The sequence below is a fragment of the Vicugna pacos genome, chromosome 35 (genome assembly GCF_048564905.1).
Source record: "Vicugna pacos chromosome 35, VicPac4, whole genome shotgun sequence".
In the NCBI taxonomy this organism is placed as follows: Eukaryota; Metazoa; Chordata; class Mammalia; order Artiodactyla; family Camelidae; genus Vicugna; species Vicugna pacos.
Window position 1 is genome coordinate 35,198,196 of NC_133021.1, and position 19,603 is coordinate 35,217,798.

The 19,603-nt window shown below is 51.2% G+C and overlaps 1 protein-coding gene across 2 annotated transcripts in view; it reads right to left on the bottom strand.

Moving 5' to 3' along the window:
- WDR37 (WD repeat domain 37) overlaps positions 1–19,603 on the bottom strand; it is a 36,977-nt gene that overhangs the window by 15,339 nt on the left and 2,035 nt on the right. Inside the window, exons 2-9 of one of the 2 annotated variants that reach the window (XM_006215942.4) lie at positions 17,553–17,649; positions 14,985–15,080; positions 14,595–14,659; positions 11,099–11,234; positions 9,797–9,868; positions 6,142–6,186; positions 4,408–4,484; positions 675–909 (exon numbers count right to left, since the gene is read on the bottom strand). In XM_006215942.4, coding sequence (XP_006216004.1) covers positions 675–909; positions 4,408–4,484; positions 6,142–6,186; positions 9,797–9,868; positions 11,099–11,234; positions 14,595–14,659; positions 14,985–15,080; positions 17,553–17,649 — 823 coding nt within the window. Of the gene's footprint in view, positions 1–674; positions 913–4,407; positions 4,485–6,141; positions 6,187–9,796; positions 9,869–11,098; positions 11,235–14,594; positions 14,660–14,984; positions 15,081–17,552; positions 17,650–19,603 lie in introns of both variants that reach the window. The other variant, XM_006215941.4, reaches the window with a different exon arrangement.

Here is a 19,603-nt window from a genome sequence, read left to right on the forward strand (position 1 = left end):
TGCTGCAGATTTAACTAAGATCTAGCTAGTAAGGCTCCTAAATCAATGGTTTTAAGTTAATCAAAGGAAAGCTTGTCCTGGGTGGGCCTGACCTAATCAGGTGGGCCCTTTAAGGGGTCAGGGCAGAGATGCTCTCCTGCTGGCCTGGAAAAAAGCCCACAGCATGTGCTGAAATGCCCAGGGGGGCCACGAGGGGCTGAGGGCAGCCCGTGGACGCTGAGAACCGTCCCCAGCTGACAACCGGCAGGAAAACAAGATCTGAGTCGGGGCCACAAGGAGAGGCATCCTCCTGCCAGTCCTCAGGTGAGGGCTCAGCCCCGCCGACATCACTCCACCCACGAGACCCTGAGAAGAGGGACAGCAAGCAGGCGCCCAGAAGTCCTGGCTCAGGGACCGTAACGTCATGAAGTCGTGTTATTTTAAGACACTAAGTCTGTGGAACTTTGTTACAAAGAAAACTGATGCACCAACCATATGTCAAATATCCAGATGCCACATGTATCTACATGCAGTTAAACCCCCCAAAATAAAACAGATTTAACTGCCCACAGTTCTGTTAACTAAAAAGGGTCTCTGAGAACGAGAAACAGTCCAAACCAGGAGGGACGCGTGAGGTAAGACACAGATGCGCACCTGGGTGGAAAGCACTCCGGGAGACGCAAGCGTCCGAGTACCTGTCAGCGAGTGAACGAGCTCGGACGTCTCCACGTCGTACAGGTTCGCCGACCGGTCCCAGGAGGCCGTCACCGCCTGCTTCCCCCCGACCAGCCAGTCGGCGGCTATGACTACTCCCTGGTGGCTCTTGAGAGACGTGAGTGGTGCCCGGACGGTGGGGCAGTCACTGGGCACGTCCGCATCCGCCTCAGGCTCGTCCTTGTCAGAGCAGTCCACTTCGTCCTCACCGCACACCTGCTGCCGGGGAGAGCAGACAGGTCCGCTGGGATCTTGGGGGATCCGGGCACCAGACACAGCCTGACTGCTGCCATCTTCCCAGGACTTAATCACCGCCATGACCAATACACTGAGTGGTGCTCAGTGACCGCTTACCAACTTCACAACCATCTACTTGGCTAAAACCCAGGGCCAAACAGAGGAAGAAAAGAATGAAGGCAGCTATGACACCAAAAAAGCCACAGTTCATTTCCACTAACCAAACTCATAGGGAAATAAAATCATTTTCAACATTTTAAGTTTCCATCACAGATGAGTACAAATATAAAACAACTGAAAGTCAGTAACTTATCACAATCAAACACAGGAACATTCCACTTCTCAGGAGCCTGTTTAAAACTCACTTAGAATTCTGCTGCTGTATCAACAGACATGAGAGAGTCCACTTTACTTTCCTAAGTTACCAATAAAGTCTTTCACCCAAAGCTGAGGATAAACTAAAAACCTAACAGTCACCTAGGCTTCCAGTCTGTAAGAAAATATGTTTACTCATTCAATAAATACTCATCCAGTGCTTACACAGCGCCAGACCGAATGCTGGTCACACTGCAGAGATGGGGAGACGGCCGCTGTCCCACACGTCCACGTGGAACAAAGTGCAGGCAGGTGATGGGGGGGCACTGCGGCCGGGAGAGACAGAGCTTATATGCTAGCACAGAGGCCAGATCACACCCGTGGGCATGCGTGTGCACAGAGACAAATACAACAGTGTGGGAACACATGCCACAGGTACACACATGTAGTGTAAGGAAACGTGTCATGTGTACACACACAGAGAAGCCAAGGAGCAGGTGACAGTGCATGCTGGGGGCCACGTGGGGGACTTGACCAGCGAGGCCCGGCTGCAAAGGGACACACAGCTGACCAAGACGTGTGTCCAGGGAGGGAAGGTCTGGGGTCGCACAGGAAGAGCCATGACACGGGGCCTAGGGGGCCACAGGGTGGAGGGCTGGCGTGGTTTAAGGATGGCTGCTGGGTCTGAGTGCTGCAGGAGGGAGGGGAGTCTGCGGAAAGGAAGGGCCATGAGGCAGCCACTGGGGGTGTGGGCTGCCCTGCACAGACCACTCCACGTCCAGGGAGGGGACAGAAAAAGCTGCACGTAACCAGGGGTGCGCATCTCCTCCAGGGAGAGGAGAGCTCACCACCCACGGGAACATTAGGCAGAAATGAGCTGTGTCAAGTTCTCTACATCAAGTCGCTACAAAGGACCCGCTCTGCGAGATCCACCCAAGGGTGGGGCAGGGGGAGGAGGCACGGGGTAAGGGAAGCAGGAGTGTCCAGCAGGGCTGGGGCAGGAAAGCGCACCAAGGATGGCGGGCCGGCAGAGGGCCCACCCTGGTCGTAGAGAGGAGAGACTGGACGAACAGCCAGTCTTGAGTCAGGGACCTGGCCCAGAGGCGATGGCAGCCAGGTCACAGGACCCTCCCCTTCGGCTGAGCTCTGATGGGAAGGCCTGTCTGGGTGGGGAGGAACAACAGTTCACCAGAAACTCCTGAAAGGAACGCCACGGCCCGAGGCTTTCCTTCGGACTGGACTGGTTCCTGGCCCCGGGGCGGGCAGGGAAGTCTGGATGGCTCTGCCAGCAAGTGCAGAAGAGTGCCAGGTGGGCCATAGCTCCTGCGCACCCCACCCCAACGGGGGATGCTCCGCAGAGGGGGACAAAAGTGGATCGCAGCACCACTGAGGAACCAGGATCAGCAAGGTGTCAAGGGCTGGGTGGAAGCAGAGACAGGAAAGGGGACGAGTGGAAGGTAACCTCAAACTTCCTGACAGTGTCACCGCTGCCCCCAGACCACAGCCTGTCCCTAACGGGCTCATCGCTGAGCACTCCGGAGGGAAGTGACAAGTGGCAGCGACACAGCGCCATCCTCAGAGGAGAAGCCGCAGGGCTCTGACGCGCCCCTAACTCAGGCCAGGACCCCCAGGGACTCCCAAACCCTGAGGCAGCAACTATCAAGCCAAAAGAGTCCCTGCACTCAATGCAAGCAAAATCCTAAAGAAAATAAAGCCAACTTTACATTGTAAGTAGGCCATTACGTTTTTTTAGTCTAAGTACTGTACGTAATTTTCCCTCTGACAAAATTAGTATTTTTAAAATTTTATTTGGGAAAAAAAATACATACAATGTTAACTCGTTTTCTAAACTTTCTAAGCATTAACCCTCACCCTCATCTCTGCCCTCTCCTCCCTCAGTGCTCACGTGTCTTTGGTGGACACGTGCATTAAGCAGAGCACATGACAGTTTGGTCACTTCACACGGGGAAAAACTGTTACGACAGAATGTGTAATACAATCAATCAGAAACAAATTGTTAAGACCTCAACTAAAGAAAGCTCAGGGAGAGGGTATAGCTCAGAGGCAGCGTGTGTGCCCAGCATGCACGAGGTCCTGGGTTCAATTCCTAGTGCCTCCATTAAAAATAAATAAATGTAATTAATCCTCTCCCCACAAAAAAACAAGCAAAAAAATGCTTTTTAATTAAAAAAACTCATTTTTACTCATCACTGGAATGTATTAATTAGTCTGTCTCCAAACAGAACAATGTTTAGGAGGTCTTTAAAAAAGCAAAGAAATACTCAAAGGCAGAAATACCAAAAGTAGAATATCACCACCACCTCTAATGCTCATGAAACTCCTGCTTGACTACGTAAACGCCGTCCGCGCTCCGCCTGGCAGACCGCGTCCACCTGGAAGGAGGGGCAGGAGGGCTGGCTGTGCGGACTCCAGCAAGAGCCGCCCTGGGCAGAGAGTAGGGGACGGGGTCGCCCAGACGGATCACTGAGACCCCGCGTGGCCACCCATGGAGGCACTGGGCTGCCGCACCCGTACCCAACAGTTTGGTCGTGGACGCCCCCTCAGCAGGCAACACCTCCTGTTACCAATGTCAAAAGTGTCCCGACACAAAGGCGGCATCACACACGCCACTGTCTCACATGGCTCATCTCGTGTGAAAGTCAGACAAGCCATCTGAAGTCAAACACGTAGAAAATTAAGCAACACAACCTAACCATCAAACTTAGAAGAACTAACGTGAGCGAGTACATGTGTGGAAAGTGGGTGAAGGCAAACACGTCAGACAGACAGGGCTGGGCCTTCTCAGACACGGCTCCGGCCTGCTAGGGCCACAGAACAAAGTGCCAGGCAGTGCGGGACCAGGGGCAGCACCCTCCTCACTTCAGGGGGGGCTGTGCCAGAGCCCCTTCCCATGCGGACGCCCATCCTGGATCAGGGCCCCACCGCATGGCCTCACTAGACCCTGGTGACTCCCGGAGAAGCCCATCTCCAGACGCAGCCACACTGGGGCTTAAGGCTTCACGCCATGAATTTGGGGGGTGGGGGGAGACACACATTCAGTCCGTAACAGTTACTCTAAGTTTGTCCTAAAACTTACAAGCGTCCAGAACCCACCAACACACCCCAGGCTAAGCCTTCAGGGTAAGGAAGTGCGCTGCTTACACTAGTGTCGGCCACGGGCTGAGGCGTCGGCAGCTGGACCGCGTATCTCCAGACGTGAGCAGTCTGATCTCCAGAAGCTGCAGAGAGAAACGGGAGAATTACCACCAGGTGCAGACGTGCAGGTGCCGGGCTCCAGCTGAGCTCCGTGCCTCGGTGCCAGCCCTCCCTAGCGAGACCTGACCGTCACCTAAACAGCCACTCCTGAGACTGAGTGTGCCACTGAGAACAGCAGCAGTGCACAGAACAACCCGCCCTTCGTTTTAGGGTACAGAGCTGTGAAGGCTCAGAGAGTATCTACACGCTGTAGGTTCTATCCTCCATCTTCGTAACCTACGAAAACTGACAGCCTGGGACACCACCACACACACTTCCCGCCCACTCAACCTGGACGCACCTCACAGCCCAGGGCAGCCGTGCACCGTGCCCTCACACGCCCCAGCCAAGCTGGCGAGGCAGTGCTGGGGCCTGGGAAGGCAGAGGGTGGCAGAGGGGCACAGACAGGACGCCCCAACTCCCCTCATGAGAGGGGAACTGAACTCCACCTTCTCAGCAAAGTGGCGGGTGGTGGCACGTGTCTGGTGGTGTCAAAGGAACCTACTGCCTGACTCTCCCATTTCCCTCCAGATCAGCGTCCTATCCAAACCCCCATCCAGCACTGCCCTCCCCAGACCACGACTTTCTGGGTCATTTCCAACAGCAGCTTTCTGACATGTCTCGTGATTCCATCCCCTCTCCAACCTCCAGCTGTCACTGGTCTCCCTCCACTTTCCCACCACAGACGGTCAACGTACCAAGGCTCCAACTCCTCGCCTGCTCCACCCGCCCAGTGCTCATCCAGCTATCAACGAGCCACCGTGGCCGAGGCCTGTTAAAACAGGGCTCGCAAACTGACCTTCCGGCCTGATCCACTTGCGTGTAAGAGTGCCCAGTCAGCCTCAATTCTGTCCTCTATCTCAGGGTCAACAAACCTGGCCCACAGGCCGGACCCAGGCCGCTGCCCACCCAGTAAACATAAACAAGGGTCACTGCCCGGACCACGTCCAGTCATCCGCGCCGTCTCTGGGCTTCCACAGAAACAGAGCGGAGCAACTGTGACCCCAACCGTGCGGCCCTCAGGATGAAAATACCTACTTCTGTTCCTCTACAGAAAAGCTTGCCCACCTCTGGCCTAGACAGACACATCCTTCAAGACTACCATCTGTGTCCACAGAACACCCGGGGTGCACAGGCGTCAGGCAACTTCACGGGGAAACCCCTCAACACGATAGTGAGATGTTTCTAAACCCACCACGTAAAATTCAGACAGAACGAGCTACCACAGCTCTCTATGGGAGAGCTCCTCAGAAAGGAGTGAATATGCTGGCTCTGCAGAGCACCGGGGCTCAGGGCTGCTGATTTTCTCATTTCTGAACTGACAGGGCTTCAGAGAACTGGGCACGTCGCCGAGACGCGTCCCGCCTGAGCACGGAGAACGGGCGGTGGTGACAGGCTTCGTGAAGACGTCGAGGAAGACGCAATCGAGTCCCTTCTCACCCTGAAGTCCAGCTCACCTAACCTGCAATCCATGCTGGTTCAGAAGAGCACTCCTCACTGTATTTTTCCTTATTCACTTCTTGTGTAATTTGTAAAATACCTAACGACTAACTTCTGTGAAAGGCCTGGGTAAGAAAGGAAAGATGACTGTTGTCTAAGACCAACAAGTAACTGTTCAATAAAGAAAAAAAATCAACATACCAGTAAGAGCCAGCTGCTCCGACGGGTGAAACTTTATCGAATTTACTGCAAAATAAAAAAAGAAACAAGTTTAAAAACGTATCATCAATATTCCTTACAACTATAGCATATACTGCAAAGTTAAATTTTAAAACTTTAGAACTGTAACATTGATAGTTCAACATTGAATCTTTGCATTCAAACTATGAATCAATGTGCAAGTTAAAAAGAACAGACATACAATATAAAAACACCAAACCTGAACTACCAAACTGCTCAAGAGTGGGATACACAGAAAAGAATGTGAACAACTGATTGTTTTTTACACATAGGGTCGTCTAGGGTTGAAAGCAGACCAGGATGAAAAAAGAGAACATAACTCTAACAGGCAGAGGCAGGTCACAGTGGGGGACACCACAAGCCCGCCTCCCTCCTTCCCAGCGTCCAGACACCCAGTCTGCTCCGCTCCAGCAGAGCTGGGGACTCAGGGAAGGCAGACCCCGCCGGCTCCGGGACAGACAGCTCGGGACAGCTAGGGACCAGGTGAGGACAGCTGAGATGCGCCCCGGGGCTTCGCTCCAGATGCAGGAATCTTCTGGGGAGGCTCTGCTTTTCTGCATAACCAGCAAGAACCAGGAGGGTGGTGCCCGAGCCATGGGCCCTGCCCTGTGAGGTGAACAGCGGGCAGCCCAAGGACTCGGAGTCCAAACCCCAGCCCCACCACGACACTGTCTGGGGACAGACCGGTCCTGTGCCCTCCTGCCTGCCACGCTCTCCTTGGGCAGACGACAGGGCTCAGGATGGGCAGAGGCCCTGCCCCGTCAGCAGCTCCTGCCACCCGACACAGGGCCGACCCAGCGCACACAGGCAGCCCGACACAGAACGGACGGGGAGCATCACCAAACCGCAGCAAACTGCCCTGCACTAAGACTCCTCCAGCTACGCCGTTAGACTTACATTTTTCTAAACAACTGGAAAACCAAGACGGTGCTCTTTCACTATTACCACCTTCAAGTAACTGGAGGCCTGGTGAAGCCTGTGACGGCCTGAAAAACGGTCAACCAAGAAAAACCGCTCCAACTAAACTACGACCACGCTGCTACCAAACGGCAGTACTGCTCCCAACTCCAAGGGTGACTTTCACTTCTCGGCGTCCACGTAAACTCCGCACACTCGTAACGACGGTGGGAATCTCGGCAGCGCTTGCTCACGGGCTCCCCAAGGTGTAGGTGAAGGGTGCAGGGCGAGCCTGGTGACCGCCAACAGCACGGCCGTTTATCCCAGGAACTGTTTCCACTCACGGGGCAGGACACAGGCTGCCTACGCCTGGCAAGTAGGGCCGGAGGCCCATGCAGGGGCAGTGAGGCTGCGGAGCCGACACCCAGCAGGTCAGGCTCGCCCACAGCACCAGCAGCACCTACTTTAAAGACACGGCTGACCTGATGTCCAGCAGCCACGTGTGGAGCAGGAGAGGGTGCCAGAGACAGCAGTTCTTGGCCACGAGCCCCAGAGACACGCCGTCTCTCGATCGCATGACTAACAGGCACGGGAGTTGCGGTCTGAGAGGAGGAGGCAGCAGAGGAGACAGGACTGCCCGGCCAGATGCACCTGTCAGGCCCAGGGGAGCTGCGAACCTCGGCACTTCCTCTCCTGGGGCAGAGGGGCCAGTCGACAAGTGGGCGTCCTGTCCGGGGATCCAAGAGGGACAAGGCAGGCGATGGACAGTCAAACCATCTTCAGTGCACTGCACTGATTAGACCCCAGGGGCTCAGGCTCCCCTCATCACAGGAGCCTCGGTCACGGTCAGAGCACTGCCGACTGGAAGAGCAAAAGCAGGCGCACGGCAACACCAGCCTGGTGCCGAGGCAGCGTCCCTCTGTTCTCCTGGAGCTCCTCCAAACGCAGCATGAGTCCCAAAGGAAATATGCACAAAGCCACAGTGAACGATGCACAAGAATGAGAAGAGACACCCAGAAAACACTGGGGTCCGCAGGTGACCGATGGACATGAGGAGGGACATCTACAGGCTGCCAAGGCCCACGGAATGCCTAACATAATTCTTTCCAAAAAAGACCTACAAAGCAGAAGTCCTACAGTCTGCAAGAGAAAAACATCCCATCACCCGAGAAGGACCAAGAGTCAAGAGAGCGTTCGACTTCTACTCATTCCTAAAAACTACCAAAAATAGGCCAACAGAACACTGCCTTCAACTTCCAAATAAAAGTACCTCCTGTACAGAAAACTACATTCAGACAACCAACCGATCGAGTGTAAGGGTGAAATACACTTTTCCAGCACGTGAAGTCTCAAAAGCCGTCCTCTAAGACACCTTTAATAAGGAAGCCACGGAAGACAGGCTTCCCTAGAGGAGGAGGAGGAACAGGGCCCAGAAGAGGGAGGAGGAAACGGACGAAAGCCCAGGGGATACGGAAGGCCTGGGTGCCAACAGGTCAGAGGGATGAAGGCTCCAGGGAGGGGCCGAGGGTGACAGCAAAGGGACCCACCCCGCTGAGCCCACTCACGTGCAGGGACGCCCCACGTCGGGCAGACAGGTACAGAACGAGGCCAAAGAAAAAGGCCACCACTCCCCTCAGAAAACAAAACTGAGCACTGAAGGACGGCAGGTACACGGTGGGCCGGGAGCCATGCAGAGCAGCCACGGTCAGGTGAAACCCACACACCCACGGAAATGAGTCGCGCTGGGACTGCCGGGCGGGACGGGCTCCGGGAGAACGGGGGCAGCAAGTGAGTAAACCCTCACGCTCCCTCAGAGTCACCTCTTCCTCTAAAACTCAAAAGGTAAGGAGAGAGACAGATGCTGCTTTGCGAAGTGAAGATGGAGAGTGAGGAGGGGTGAGGCAGGAGGCTGCTGTTCACTTTGACGCAGGCTGCCTAATCCTTTCTTAATTTGGAGGCTATGTATACATATTAACTTTTTTAGTATTTTTGAAGAGTACATTTGAAGTGAGGAAGCAGAGACAGTCCACACCACTCACTTAACAAAGTCTGGTGTTGTAGCCACTCCAGGCACCAGCAGACCCCCCAGACACGGGCCTGGGGAGACGTCTGTGTGGGAAAGGGAGGAGCTGGTTCACATGCTGCAGGACCAGACAGAGGAGAGTGGACAACAGGGGTGCCTGACGGAGTGGCGCCCCAGAAGAGGGAGAAGCCTGGGTCCACGGCCCCGGCGGGACACGAGGCACCTCCTCCCCTCCACCAAGGGACCAAGACGGGTCCACAAGCCCAGGTCTGTGGGGGGCACCCTGCGTCCCCCTGCAGAGGTAAGGGCGTGGCAGTGGCTGTGAGGGGTGAGCAAGCGGTGGGTGGGCAGCATCACAGACAAGACTGGAGACAGCACTCCAGCTGGAAGGAACCCAGGGCGCTGGGAGGAACAAGGGAGGCCTACGCACTGGTGCCGCAGGAGGAGCCACTGCGCTCTGCCGGCAAGGAGCCCAGGGCCGACAGCACTCTGCGCAGGCCCAACACACACGCCACACTGGATTTGTTAATAACAGCGCACGCGTCCCAGCTCCAAACCAAGTATGTGAGGCTTTCTCTCCACCCAGCACTCTGGACAACACTGTCCAGGAAGCTGAGATGCCCCTTCATGAGGCTCGCACAGCTAGAGGCCAAGACCCGTCCGTCGGAGAGGATGCCCAGCAGTTCGGATGCTCACCTGACCCCACATGACCCGTGTACTTGGCGAGACTCCGTCCCGTCTCTATGCTCCAAAGCAGAGCTGTGTGATCTGCAAGATTGAAACAAACACGAGTGAGCTGTTGCCGATTTTATGGTCTTTTTAACAAAAAGTAAGAGAAAACCCTAACACTGGTAAGTTACATTACCACTAATTCCTCTTGCAATTCTGCTCTGACTACCCCGTAACTCAACTGCTCAAAAACAAACGTTTCCAAGAGGATGGGAGAAGCTGGTGACCTGCCCGAGGCCAGGGGACAGGCCAGTGAAATCTGGGGACCTGACTCCTACACACTGTGGCACTCACTGCCTGCACCAGGCTTGCGACTTAGGTCACAGGGTCACCCACATCAAGGGCTCATTATTTTGTTGAAACATTGAGACTTTTCAGAACATCAGGCAATATTCAAATCAAGCAGCATCCAAATTCTGCTATAAATTATCGGTGATAACGTATGTTCCTATGGATTTGACTTCTTTGGGCATAATAATGAAAAGATAAAGGAGACTTGAGAGAAGCCTGAAAAAAGCTGCCAACTATCCAAGAGAGATTTCAGAAACAACAGAAAAGGGTCTTTGTATCCTTTTTTACCTGTAATTTCCAAAATAATCTGGGATGCTCACATACGACCATATTTTTTAAAAAAGAAAGAACTCTTCATCACTCTACTTTAGTATTTCCTATTTCCACCTTAAAACGCAGAATCTAGTGAGTAACTTCTCACAAGCTGGTGAAATCATTTTTAACAAGCGAGCACCATTTTTCATTTTAGCAATTTTCTTCTCAAGGGTTAGTTACTAGGTTATGCACCTCAAATAGCTTTCAAAAAACACATTCTCCCCAGTGAGGAGAAAAGGATCTCTCTGATAGTGAACTCAGGGCTGCCTGCAGCCCCCATCACCTCAGCCCTGGGCCGGCGTGACCGGACCACACAGCACGTCCCTTGGTTGGATCTCACGAGTGGGGAAAAAATGTGACAAGTGCATCTGAAGCAAATGCACAAACGACTGTGGATAACAGGAAAGCCAGTGAAAAATACCTAAGTGACCAAGACTTGCTCCACCGTACAGTGACTCCACACACGGAGGGCCCACTAGACACGGCACCACACTCATGCTGCAGAAGGCCCGCCGGGGAGTCCAGGGAAGCGCTGTGGCCTCAGAGGCTGCCCGGCCACGCGGGCTCCAGGGCTCGCCCTGCCACCGGCTCCTGGAGGCCAGCTGTCTGCACCCACTGCTGCCCAGCCCCTCCTGCCAGCGGCGTGGCTAGCTGTGGGCTCACCAGCGGACGCGGTCCCCAGAACCACGGGCTGCGTCCTCGCCACACTGACGTCCCAGATGCCGTCCCTGTGGCCGATGTACTCCTTCACCAACTGGCATGCGGCCCTGGATGTGGTAGTCTTGAAGCTGGACACAATCTGGAATTGTGATGGGAAGGGGAAGTAGACAGTTTACCGAGCGCAGGTTTTTAAGTTAAAAAAAAAAAGTAAGGCAGAAGATGTCTTGAAAATGCATAATCGTTGAACAGAACATTTAAAAGTTAAAACAATACAAGAGCAAAGAGTGGCCTCATCCAGCCACATCTCAGGAAGCAGGAATGAAGCTCTCACGAAGGCCTCAGAGAAGCCCACTGTTCCCACGCCTTGTCCGGGGCCAACCGCAGAAGGAGGGCCTGCGTGTGCATTTCGAGTCCTCTCCACAAGTCCAGGCCATCACAGTCTCCATGTTCTTTTTAAAAAGAGCTAGGAGGACGTGGAAAGTCAGGAAGGTAAACCTCAAACTTGTAACACTAATTACTCTTATCACTGGGGGTCTTTTCTTGTTTGTTTTTGTAACTTACACCAACCACGTGTTACTAGGAGGTAGAGAGTCCCAGGCAGGGATGAACCCAAAGACAACACCTGTAACAGATAAGGTTTACTGAGCGTGGGCTGTGAAGCACGGAAACAGGAGGGAGACAGAGCGGAGAGACGGTGGCCTCGGCAGCACACAGTCCCGCAGGGACACGGAGGGACACGTGGTCACGCGCCATCACTCACTCACTCACTCTCTCTTACACGGGAAGTGCGTGAGGAAGACACTAGTTAAACTCAAAGAACTCTTCAGGGTTTGGTTTTTAAACTGTTCTCAGATACAAGATGGCTCTCAGCTTTTAAGCAAATCAGAATAACGCGTATTAATCAGACTGAAACCATAAATCGAGTGAAGAAAACTGGTTATACAGCCGTTTCAAACACTGACTTAGCAAAGCCCTAAAAATGAAGCTAAATTTCAGTATGAACACTTAAAACCCAATCCACTGCTCCATCAACTTAGATTGAGCATGCAAATTACTCCTGATACAGCGAAAGACTCAAACAAACGCACAGTAGAGAGACTGACCTTCCACAGGAAATAAACAGCCCCCAGCTCAGTCTAAACTGACAGGAACCACAGAGAGGCTCCTCCTCGACCCTATCACCCTCTCCCCCTGAACACTCCGTCCTCCTAGTACAGCCACGCTCTGGGTCCACAAGGAAGTGTGCCTTCGGCCTCGGGGCCAGCCAGGTGCTGTCCGGAGGGAGGAGGAGTCAAAGAACAAGGCCAGGGTGATGAAGGCTCTGGCGTTTCCAACACAAAGCCCCCGTTACAAGAAAAGAGTTGCTACCCACTTTCCTCACCGACCCCTCCATCAGAGGGAACAGAGGGTCCAGGCCCCCCGTGCCTCTGCCGGCGCTCCAGAAGCCAGTACGTGGTTACCATACTGCACCGCCTCGTGCGGGGCTTCCAGGTGCCCGTGACGCTCTGATCGCCTGTAACCCTGTCTGCTCTAAAAATGCAGCCTCAGTCACACTGCAGAGGCCCACAAGTCGCCTGAATTACTCCAAGGGAACGTGTGACAAAGCAGGGTGCTTCTTGACTGTTGTCTTCACTAAGGTACAATGTAAAGTACACTAAAAACCAGGAGAGGTTTCTCAGTGAAAGAATCTTATCTTTATAAAAACATGTGTGAACAGTTTCACAAGTTCCTGTAAAGCGTCTGCGGCCAGAACACAGCCCCCTCCATGGGCCTCAGAGACATGACACCAGTCCCAGGAGGGGCAGGTCAGCGGGTCACTCAGCACACTTCTCCCCACACAGGGTCCAGGCCATCCACACTGATCCGCAGAGGGCAGTGAGGAGCCTACACCCTGTTCAGCTCCACCTCGAGAACACACGCCACAGCCGGGCCAGGTGCGCCCTGGTCTCAGATCACCCCTCGAATTTCCTGGTCTCCCTTTAGGGTTGGGCACAATGCAATGGCAGAGAGCTGCTCAGTAGGCATGAGGTCCTGGGCGCCTCCACTAAAATAAAGCAACTAATAATAAATAAATAGACCTAATAACTCCCTCCTCCACAAACAAAAACAAACAAAAGAGACTGCACGCAACGCCACGGAGGTCGTGAGTCACACACTTCCTACAAACGCAGATAAATTTTTAGTCTCTAAAATGACTGCAGCTTTCAATATCTCCAATACATTTTTAAAGCAATTACTATACACCTTTACCTTTGCCCAAATTTTAGTTTTTACTACTCGTGCTAAGGGCTAACATTACATAATCCTTTCTTCCTCTACCTCAAAATAACCAGAAAGTACTGGAATTCTAAGACCATACACTGTATACATAAAGTGCAACAAACAATGCAACTCAAAACAATGTAACAAGAAGTTAGATGAGGAAGACATAACCTCACATGGCATTTTAAAGAAGTTCAACGTTAATTTACTAAAAACTTCAAAACTACTGCACCTAAGCTGGATAACACAGAACACAGTAATTTTTAATTAGCCGCTTACACCCTAAAGTTTCAAAAGAAACACAAGCAAATGTCAGTGATGTTCAGGCTGTTTGTAAACAGAAGGCTTCCAAGGCATCTCAAGAAAGCAGGAGTCTCGCCGTGGGCACCAAGGTAAATGGCTTTGAGCTTCAAGGGAACAAACTAGGAAATAAAAAGCTAACAATAACTACTTACACCTTCCCACCCGACTCACCACAAATTTCAACAGCTCCCTAAGGTGTAGCAAAAGTAATGTGCACTCAGGAAGGTTAGGTAATTAATTAATCTTTTGTTTATTTCAAATACTCCGAAGTGGAGATGCACACAAAGCTACCTCAAAATACTACTTCACAGTGTATTCCCCCACAGATAATTAATTCCCAAATAATTAAATCCTTGCCACTTTAAGAAGGTCACAGCACAACAACTTAAGAAAAAGCAAAACATTACAAATGCCCCTATTGGCCTTGGAGACAGACTGTCACTTCTTGATTGCACTCAGAAAACTAAAGAGGTGGATACTTGTTTGTCTGATTTTGTTGTGTTTGGAGGCAGGAGAGGTAATTGGGTTTATTTATTTATTTTAATGGAGGTACTGGGGTTGAACCCAGGACCTCGTGCATGCCAGGCACGCACTCTACCACTGAGCTACACCCTCTCCCAAGAAGAGGTGAATGAAACATAACCACAGCTCAGAACCTAAGTTCCACTGCTTTATACCCATTTATCAGCTTGCTCCAAATTCAATCTCTTTATTAAGCCAAATAACAATACAAAATGTACCTTCTCTCAAAAAAGACCACACTCACAAACACACAACATACAAGCTCACTGAGGAGCAGAGGTGATGCCCGGTGTCCATGCACTGTGGCCACCTGTCACCGACAAGGCTCCTTCCAGAAATTCGGTTCGTCTCCCTCCACCACACACAGCTGCACACCCTGCACACCGCGTGACGGCCCAAGCGCCACACGCACCTTGCTTGTGGAGGCCTTGTAGGTGGTCTTCAGCTTCTGAGAAAGCTGGCTCGTGCTGTGGCTGGCTGCAGAGACAGAGAATCAGCAATCAGGACAATCACACACTGAAGAGCCGCAGCACTCAGGGCTGGGGCAGATGGAGCCCCCTCACCCCGCCTGCCCTGTGACACATGGAGGCAGCGCGGGCTGAGGGCAAGTCTGCACTGACAGAACAGGGGGCAGAGCAGGAACCCAGGCTGACTGGGCCCTCTCTCCCCTATACCCGCACCTGAATGATGTACTTCTGGGTCCTGCCAACTGCAAGAGGAAGTGAATACTGTCCTCCATCAAATTCCGAACTTCCTCCACACTAACCTGTAGTGTGACCCCTGCGCGAGCAGTCAGCCTTACCTTTCGTTTTGAGTTGGCCCTTGCTCAGTTCTGCCCCATCAATTGCTTGTCCTTCAGCAGCTAAACGTTCATTGAGAGTCTCGATTTCTCTCCTCACTGAAAAGTAAAACATGTACTTCTTACATATACTCACCAAGCCCAGAACTGAGCTCATAAAAATGTTACATTTTATTATCGTCTAAACAAAGACACAAATGACACCCCAATCAACAAGGTCATGTTCACTAAGTTTCAAAAAACTCAAAGACGTCATTCCAAGAATAAAAGCCCCAACGCCCTTCCTGCACCAGGAAGACATTATGCTACCGGGTCCTCTTGGATTTCAACACAGTTTCCTCCCTTCCTCTGTACTTTATTCTACACACCTGAAAATGTTATTCCGGTATTGTCTGAAACTCAATGAAATATTCACAGTTTAGCTGAGAACACTGAAACCGGGGGATAAAAACACACAAAAATCAATGTAACTGGCTACTGCCTGGCACACAGCACCAAGAGAGGGTTACACACCTCAACGATTAAAAGTTCAAGGGAAGTTAAGAAAAGTGAACAGGAGCGGGGAGGGTGTAGCTCAAGCGCTAGAGCACGTGCTTAGCACGCATGAGGTCCTGGGTTCAGTCCCCAGCACCGCCTCTTAAATAAATAAACCTAATTACCTCTCCCCACCCCCACTCCCCCAAAAAGGAAAAGTGAACAGGAAGCACAGAAGCACAGGGAATGGGGAACGAAGAGGACGGAGGCGTCATGAAGACGAGGAGAAGCAGACACTGCAGGGACGAAGCTGACGCTGCTGTGCTTTCCCGGCATCAGGCCCAGGGCCACCTGTAGATGGAGGCCGCTGTCCACGGGCAGGAGGAAGGAGGCCCAGCTGCGGAAGGGCTCGCCCACGGACACGAGCAAAGCACCGATGCAGCGCGACCCTGGCCTGGCCACTCATCCGGCCAGTGCTAAGGCCCTGTGCCTGCCACCAGCCACGCCACACCGCCTCCCAGGGCCACTCACATCTGCTCAGCGTGCAGGGAGCACAGGCGAGGTCAGCCTGGACGAAGGCTGAGGGCAAAAGAAAGACTCAGAACAGACCCAGTCTGAGCAACTTCAACACGGTCACAAACAGCAGGAAGCCACCAATTAAGCAATCGACAGTTTGGAAACTCCAAGTACCTCCAGCATTAGTCATTTGTAACCTGTAATTTTTCTTGAACAAACTGCATCAACTCATAAAACACAGGGCCTTGGATCACAGTGGAAAATCAACAGTGCTTCAGTTGCTGCAGCTCTGACACCTAACCCTGAAAACCAGGTGCAGCGCGTGGGATCTAACTTTTATTTTTTGTAAAAAGTTCAAATAATTTCTCACTCTGTAGATTTTCAAGGTGGGCTTCTAAGGAGAATTCAATATTAAAACATTAAATTGTGCATCAGCAAAGTTTACATGACACAGGACCACCAAACACTTAGCTCCAGAGTGAAAAGTATCTTCACAACACAAATGCTGTTTGTCAGTATTTGATTTTTGGAATCAACTTACAAAGCGTGAAAGATCGATAATAAAATTTGCATTAGACAAATGTAGCCATAAACACAAGCCCTCTAAAAGTAACAAAAACTGAAAGTACTAGAGCAGAGATGGGGTAAAGGACAGGTCCACTTCCTAACACTGTCAGTGAGGCATGAATGTGTGCAGCCTGAAGCTGGCACAGCTGAAATAGTTCATTTAAATTTACAAGCATAATTATGAGAAAACTAAAAGCAAGAAATGCAGAAAACGCTTTCCTCTGCAGAGTGGGATGAGCTGACAGGCGGGGAAAGGGAACCTTTCCTTTTCATACTTATGGTTGCTTAAGCAAATGAAAGCACTGCTTCTAAAATTTAAAAAAAAAAAAAGGCCTGGCTACTTTAAAATTCTTTTGATTTACCTTTAACAAGTCAAATAGATAACACATACATTTTAGAAAATTCTCTAAATATGGTATATTTTAAAGAAAAACAAATCAACAGTTTCTCAATGTACAGTATACTTTGTATAGGAGAAGTTACAAGATGCATTTGTTCCTCATAAAATCCTAACTCGGATTGGCAGGGATGGCTGGCAGAATACTGCCTGCCCCAGAGATAAGCTGTACGTGTGACCTCGTGGCAAAGGCACCTTGCAGGTGTGACCGAGGGAAGGACCTCTGATGGGAGATGACCCTGCATGACCCATCCTTCCCACGTGCTCCCAGGAGAGGGTCAGAGATGCATGAGGAGCCGCTGACAGCTCTGACGGTAAAGAGGGAGGAAAGCCAGCCAGATGGGGCCTGTGTCCTCAAGCTGAGGGGAAGTGGAGTCCGCCACAACCAAACAAGTGGGAGCGAGTCCCCCCCGATGCCCCCAGAAGGAGCACAGCTCTGCCAACACCCTGATGTGAGGGTGCGAGGCTGCAGGACAACGCCTGCGCTATCCTGAGCCCTACAGTTTGTCAAAACTGAAAGGGACACAGTGGTGAACACCTGCCACAAGTTCAACTCTCAAATCTTCATATGGATAAGCAAAAAGTTACAAAAGGCTATTAAAATAAGAGATACTCACATTCTAAGTTTTCAATATAAAGGTTTTCAAATTCTCTTTCTATTTGACCAAATAGCTCCAGAAGCGTATTGCGAACCGAGGAAGGCAGTTTAGAATCCTGCAGAAAAGGAAGATTCTGCTTAAAATGAACGAACGAATGATGAACTCCGACACCAAGCACCCACACACTTTTTCCAAAATGAATTATCATTTACCTTAATTAAACTTTCGCTTTATGCCTTTACGTATTTTGTTTCTTATACATAAACACTCAAAGAACTTAAAGTTTCAAATTTCTACAAGTGAAACTGAAATCAAATTGTATCAACGGTTACCCAGGATGGTACTTCTTCAAAACATGTAACTTTCCCTTTTACAAGGGGAGAAACAAGTGCACCTCATGCAAAAACTCCCCAGTTTGTACAGAAGGAAAGCAGTTCCCACAAACGAAATCGGAGACAGTCTTTAAGTCCCACCACATGGTATGCAAACTCACTACAATAAGCCATTTACTAACAGGACTGTCTCAGAGTCCTCACGTCTGCTGTGCTCCAAGCAGAAGAAACTGATCGTTTCCTGTAAACTCTGCTTAATACCTAAAACACTGCTGTGCGGAGGGAAAAATGAAAACTCTCAGCTGTCAGCCACAGGAAAACATAGGCACAGGTTCCCAGGTGCGCCCGCCTCACCTGCCGGGAGTGGGGAAGCGGCAAGCAGCAGCGGCACCGGGGCTGAACGTGCGGGTGCGCGACCCGGGCACCAGCCGCGTTCACAAGCACTACTTTCCAGATGCCGCTGGCGTCGGGAGGCCAAGAGTCCATGTTCTGCTCTAACCTCCTCGGGGCGTGGCCTAGAGGATATTTTGTGTGGGCCCCTACCTCCCCGCAAGCACTCAGAGAATTTAACAAAATTCTTAGCAGGTATTTCTAAAATAATGTTTCAACAGTTAACTGCTACTGTGTAATCTTCTAAGTGATTTCTCAAATTTATATGCAGAGTGAACTTTCTGATGTTTAATGAGTTGCAAATAAAAAAAGATACACAATGTTTATTAAATTCCTTCTCAGATTAACTTCTTAGGAAGACAGAAATCGTAGGCAAAATGATCTCTAATGATGCAAACATTTTAGCAACATGTTTTACAATAATTACAGAAAGGGAAGGTAGATTTTACCAGCTACTTACAGAGATACATGAAACCTTGTTTAAAAACTGAACCTGGCAGAATTGGTAATAAGCCTCTCAACACTCCTCTGAACACCAATGAGCACCCACCTAGAGTAACAGTGGAACTGAAATAAACCACTACTTAACACCTAACACCACGTCTGCCCGCACTCCTCATCCACCCAGCCTGCCTCACAGGGGCCGCTCCCAAGGCCAAACCTCCTCTTCAGCATATCAGTTCCTACTCACCTACACCCATGTTTAATGCTTTCAGCTCCTACTATTCAGCAACTGAAATGTTACATTCACATGAACAGTAAATACATCTTCATCTAAAATGTAACTATGACGGGAGTCAGAACTGAGATGTCACGTTAATCTAACCTGATAAAATAAAAATGATCAATGAAGGAGACCGGCCCTGAGGAGACCTTTGCACCCGAGGCAAGTGGGAGAGCTCCGCACAGTCACCTCTGTGCTCACGGAACCGGCCCTGGTGCCGTCCGACCTCACAGGCCCCTGAGTCAGAGGTGCTGAACGTCTGATACCACTTGAGAAAACTTAAAACAGAAAAGCTACTGTGATTCAGCAAAGCCTTTAAAAGAATCTGTCTGATCACAGCGTGTAAGAAGACACAGCGGCCCAGCCAGCGCTCCCGCAGACTCAGCTGTCTTCTGAACAAGGGCCTCCTCCCATCTCTGCACCGAGCACTACTTCCTGGAACACTTCAGATGTGAATCTAAGACATTCGACATCACCACAGAAGCTCCTCACACCCATCTTCAGTTTCCTGACCCTGCTCCCAACCCTGCCCAGAGGCACTGCACCTGGGCCCTCCCACGCCTACCATGCCTGTGTCAAGCGCGGCACTGCCTCCTGCTGCTGCGGAACCAGCAGAGGCCCGC